This window comes from Naegleria gruberi (genome assembly GCF_000004985.1).
Source record: "Naegleria gruberi genomic scaffold NAEGRscaffold_96, whole genome shotgun sequence".
Taxonomy (NCBI): domain Eukaryota; phylum Heterolobosea; class Eutetramitea; order Acrasida; family Naegleriidae; genus Naegleria; species Naegleria gruberi.
This window is the reverse complement of record NW_003163231.1, coordinates 34,377-39,839: the sequence shown is the minus strand read 5'-3', so window position 1 is coordinate 39,839 and position 5,463 is coordinate 34,377. Positions and strand designations below refer to the sequence as shown.

General features: G+C 33.7%; 1 protein-coding gene across 1 annotated transcript; it reads right to left on the bottom strand.

Moving 5' to 3' along the window:
• Nucleotides 1-2: 2 nt before the first annotated feature.
• Nucleotides 3-4,585, bottom strand: NAEGRDRAFT_82298 (uncharacterized protein; the record flags this gene model as incomplete). The annotated part of the gene is made up of 1 exon (XM_002668825.1): nt 3-4,585. The coding sequence occupies one exon, from the start codon at nt 4,583-4,585 to the stop codon at nt 176-178; it is 4,410 nt and encodes a 1,469-aa protein (XP_002668871.1). The 3' UTR covers nt 3-175.
• Nucleotides 4,586-5,463: the final 878 nt, after the last annotated feature.

The window sequence follows — 5,463 nt, the reverse complement described above, 5'->3', positions numbered from 1 at the left end:
GCGAAGAGTCCCACCACCAAGCAAACAAGAAGACGAAGATGTAGATCTTGATTAAACCTTGTATCAAATAAATTATTTGTTAAAACTACTTGGTTGGGACATAGTAAGACGGAAGATATTCTGAACTAAACTGAAATGAGCAGATTGGTACAAGTATTAGATGATAAGTTTGAGTTTAATTGATATTGAGACTCTCCCATGTTATGTCAGCCCATGATGGATCTGTTTTGAATTTCATTCTATATTCTTTACAAAACTCTTCTCCCAAAACAGACCACATCTTTTTCACCCACATTCTTGCAGATCTGGTAGACGCCTGGTCATACTTTACATCCCAGTTGGCCATATCTCCCTTGGTAACATACTCACCCCAAGGAATGTCATTCCAGAGCGTTCCAGGTTTTTGTTCAGTACAAAGCTCCAAACAAGCCTCCTGCGAATGCTTTTCGCGAACGCTTCTAAAAGAGCAAAAATGGTGAACTATAGTGCTATGATTTTCAGAATGTCCATAACCATGAGCACACTTTGCTCCACAACAAGGGCATTGATGAGTACAGCCAATTTTTCTTTTCAGGAGGTCATCAAATTCAAATACTGGTATGGTTGTAATTGGAGATTTCTCTTTTAAACTGGTAAGCTCTTGGCTTATTTTTCCTCCAATAGTACTACAATCCTTGAAAAGTATTACTGTGAATTCAGAGCCAAGGTTTGCATATTTTGTGGATGAGGACTGTTGCTTTATCTTTTCATACAAGTCTTGAGCATTGGATGGTTCACTATTTGATATTATTTCATTTAAAAACCGGACATGATTTCCAATAACAGTATTCATCTCTTGCAATAGATCTTGAATATTTTGAGAAATAATTTTTTCTTGTTCTTTAACCAGATAATTCTTTGCAAATAGTTCAATATTTGTGAAGTAAAGTTTTGCACCAAGTAAATTATTTTCCTTTGCTAATTTAGCAGAATCAAATTCTAAATTACTAAGCAATAAGGAGTTCTCCAAATAATTGTATATCTTTAGATAGCAGGAATCTATTGCGATTGACTGGATTAGATCATATAATTTTTTAGCAATGTTTTTGGCATTGTCAAAATCATCAACAATATCTTTGAATGACGTATTAGCTGTAGCTATGAATACTGGTTTGGTGTTGTCATATTTGATGAGAGGATCATTTTCATTGACAAACTCTGTTTCCTTCTTTGTGTATTGCTGAAGAAGTGGATTGATACAATATCCAAAAACCTTTTTTCTTCTTTCAATACAAGGTTCAAGATGATTCTTTCCACACCATCCATTGTAAAGATTAGACAAATGGGTTGACATATCACCGAACTCATAAATTGAAAATCTCCCTCTCTTACTAATTTCTAAGCCAATTTGATCAAAAAGTGTTCTAAATTGTTCTTTTGAAACCTTTACCAAAAGAATATACGCTTTTTCATCAACGTCAACATCTTCTTTTGATAGAGCTTGGCATGATAAATTGGTTTCTATCCAATATCTTCTAACAAGTCCACGGTATTCATATTCCATTTCTTCAATTCTTTTTTTGAAATCTTCAGAAACTTTTTGGATATTGGCTCTGCTTTCCATCCAATAAGTATTGATTCTTTCTTCTCTCTCTTTTTCTGACATTTGTTTCAATAGCTGATATTCCTCTTTGATTTTTCTGTTAACTTGCTGAATAGCGTCACCAACTTGATTGGTAGTATTTTTAAATGCCTGAACAACTTTCATCTCTGCTTTCTTTTTTGTTATGTAATCATTCTTGAAATTATCAAAATTGATTGTAAATTTGTCTTTCCATAACATGAATTTGTCTTCTTTGATTTTTTCCTTATAGTTTTCAAATACTTGAAAGGCAAGGTCTTCAATTTTGGCAATAACTTCCAAGTAATCAACGTTTTCCGTACGATATTTCAATACCAATTGTTCCAATTCAAGTGCCACAGAAGACTCATACTCTTTGCCTATGTTTTTCAGTTGTTGGAAGTTTTCTAACTCTGTCAAGTCTTTATAACAGAGAGCGAAATCGTGTTCTCTCAAAGATTTCCACGCACTCAATAGATTGGTTACCCAAGAACCAAAGTTTGAGAAATCTTGATGTGTTGGAATTGTCAAAATATAGTCCAACAACTTTCGTACTCTGTAACTATAACTTCTGGTAAAGTTTTTAGTTTCTGGTTCAAAAGCAGGTGTCAAATACATGCACTCACGAGATGGAACCAGATCTGATAATTGGACGTCTTCATTAAAGTGCTCATTGAATTTAGAGACTCCTCTCACTAATAACTGTTTGATTTTGTCATTGTGAAGTAATGCATCTTGTTTAGTGTCAGTACAATTGTTTGAAACCACACAGAATGAAGGATGAGATAATGTCTTCTTCAACATGGCCATGGCATAAATACAGACTTCTAATGTACCTGTTAATGTTGCGTCAACTTCACCCTTACTTGAAATAAGAACTAAATGCGACAAGTAAATAGAAACTAAAGCCAATCTATGATTATAAAAGAATGAATTAAAAGAAGAGTTCTTGTTAATCTCCATTTCAACAGATTCTAAACCTTCAACATCACAAGCAACAATATAATCATATTTTGATGTGTGCGAACACTTGTGTAAGGAAATTTGAACACCTCTTGTACATTTTCCTTGACCCATTGAAAACTGACTATTAAATAGTGAGTTCATAACAGTACTTTTGTAAGAACTTTGATGGCCAAGAATTGAAACAAATAGAACTCTACTTTTTGCAATATCGCTTGGCAGCTTTGTAAAGAATTCTTCTAAGAAATGTTCATTAATTGAGTTGGAGTCGCCATCAATAATTTCAATGGGGAATCCTGTCATCATAGCACATTGTATTGCTGACATTACATTGTTCTTTGAGACATTCTCAATAGTTTTCTTATCCATTTGTACCCAAATATGGAAAATTTCTCTCCAGAAATGTTCAACACCAATCGATTCTGATTGCATTTTTCTCTCTAATTTTTTCTTTTCTTGTTCCAACTCTGACTTTTTCTTTTCCAAGTCCTTAGCTTGAGGTTCATTAGGTTGCTGATTCGAATTTTCAAGCTCTTCAATTTGATCAATTAAACCAAGTACTTCTTGCTTAATGTTTTGAACTTTTGGATAGGCAAAAATATGAATATGAAATGTAAAAACATTCCATAATTGTTGAAACAAATTATTCTCTACAGCCAATTTCAATGCCTTCAAAAGTTTAATCATGAATTTGGAAGGATTTTGAGTCAAATACTTTTCAGAGGTAACCTTTCCAAGGGCAATGAAATCTTCTTCTTCTTTCTTCGTTGAGTATGGAAGTTGCTTGTTTGCAAACACTTGATCTTGCATTTCTTGAATTGCATTTGCATGTGTTGTAATTGGAAAATATTTCTTTTTGAAATCTGCACCCTCAGTATCTTTCTCACTTTTTAAAGTCTCGAATAGAATGGAATAAAACTCTCTTAATGGATCATTTTCAAAGATAGGATAGCTCTTGATAATTTCTACATCGGGAGGATATTGGAAGGTACTCTTTTTAGGAGTTTTGACGATGGTATTAATCCAGGTAATAATATCATTGGAACCTTGAGTTGGATGATAATCCTCCTCTTCGAACACTGCATCATCTGAATCATCCAATGTTCTCTTTGACACTTTAGATATCATGTAGTATGGCAAATTACTCTGTTTCATTTCATCTATAATGAGTTCCATAACTTCAGGTGAACCATCCTGATCAAATATGAATAGCACTGCATCAACAATTGAAAGCATAGACTTCAAGGTTGACGGAACAGCTTTGAATTCATCGTTGATATGAGCAACAATTGGATATTTACAATTACTATTGACATATAGTCCAACATTACCATCTCTCAATTCCATGGACGTGGATTCAATTTGCTTGTAACCTCTTACTAATTGCTTCATTATTGTACCATTATCACCCATGTCCAAGCAGAGAAGCATCTTTTGTTCAAGAACCGGTAATTCGTTGTCGTTTAAAATGTAATCTAGATTGAAAGCTGACAATTTACCATCTTGTTCAAAATTTGCTCTTTGAATGAAAGGAACAGGCATGGATGAGCATTGTAAAATATGTCTTATTACTGTTGTTCTTGTAAAATCATCACAACAATTGAGAAAGATTTGAATCCAAGTTACAGCATCTACTTTGAGAACCCATGGAAGATTTTCGTACGTATGTTGTTTTGGCTTTTTGTATGGTTCACGTAATCTGGTCAGTACATCTTCCAGGTTTTGAACGTTTCTCAACTTGATTTCTTGACCAATAATGTCAAGCATAACTCTAAAGTTATGACATTCAGTGTCGGTTGAGTCAGAAAGGAATGGAGTGGTTGGTTTCTCACAGTGTGCTTCACCCAATGAGTTCTCTTTACTGATCAGATCAGAAAATATAATTTGATGATACCGAGGAATATTAACAGCTCGGTTCTGTTCAATGGTAATTTTTGGAGTTCGTTGAATGGATTCAACCACCTTTGCTCTAATATTGGTTTTGGAGGTTTTAGTCTTGTTTGCACCTTTCTTGAGACCCATGGTTGATTGTTTTTTATTTTGGATTATTGTGAAAACTTAAACGTGCCAAGTCAATTAGAATGCTGCTGTCAATACAAAAACGTGACAGTCAACCAGAAATTACACGAAACGTGATTTGAAGTTTCATAAAGTAAAAAATGGAAGACAATATTGCACTAATAGCTGCGATTATTCTAATTTGTTGTGGGATTATTTTATTGCTCAACCAAGCCAAAACTGCAAAGAAAACGCAAAAGCTCCACAAGTGGACTTTGTCTGATGAAATAATTCTTGACAACCAAATCACAGGACTTCAATCCACACAGACACACATCTTCATCACAGCAGGCATCACATCTGGTGAATGCTGTATAGAACTTTTCAATAGAAAAAGTCTAATTCCAATTTCAAAATCAAACACAAATTGTAGAAAAGCATCATCATTAGTATTGTTTAGCAATGATGAAGTTTTACATTTATTTGATGGAAAAGGAGATGATACAATTACAGCTTATGATGAAAATCTTCATTCGAATGAATTATCGACAAACGAAAGGGTGAAACTTCAGAAAGCAACAGCCTTTGATGGAAAACTATTTTCAACAAAACAAATCAGAAATTCAACCTACCTAGTTTCATTTAACAGAAATGGTTCAACATTTACCGAAAATGAGAGTGAGATATTGTTAGCAAATTCTGATTCAAAAATTAGAGCCATTGATGTTGATGAAAGTGGTCGAATTTTTATCTTGCAGCATTATCCCTCTAGTCAGAGAATTATAATTCGAAAGATTTCTAGAGATTGGAAGAAAATTACAGAAATCAAAGTATTCAAAGACGTTCCAAAATTTGTGGACATATTTCTTTGCACAAACAAGCAAAAGGATCATATTGCAGTT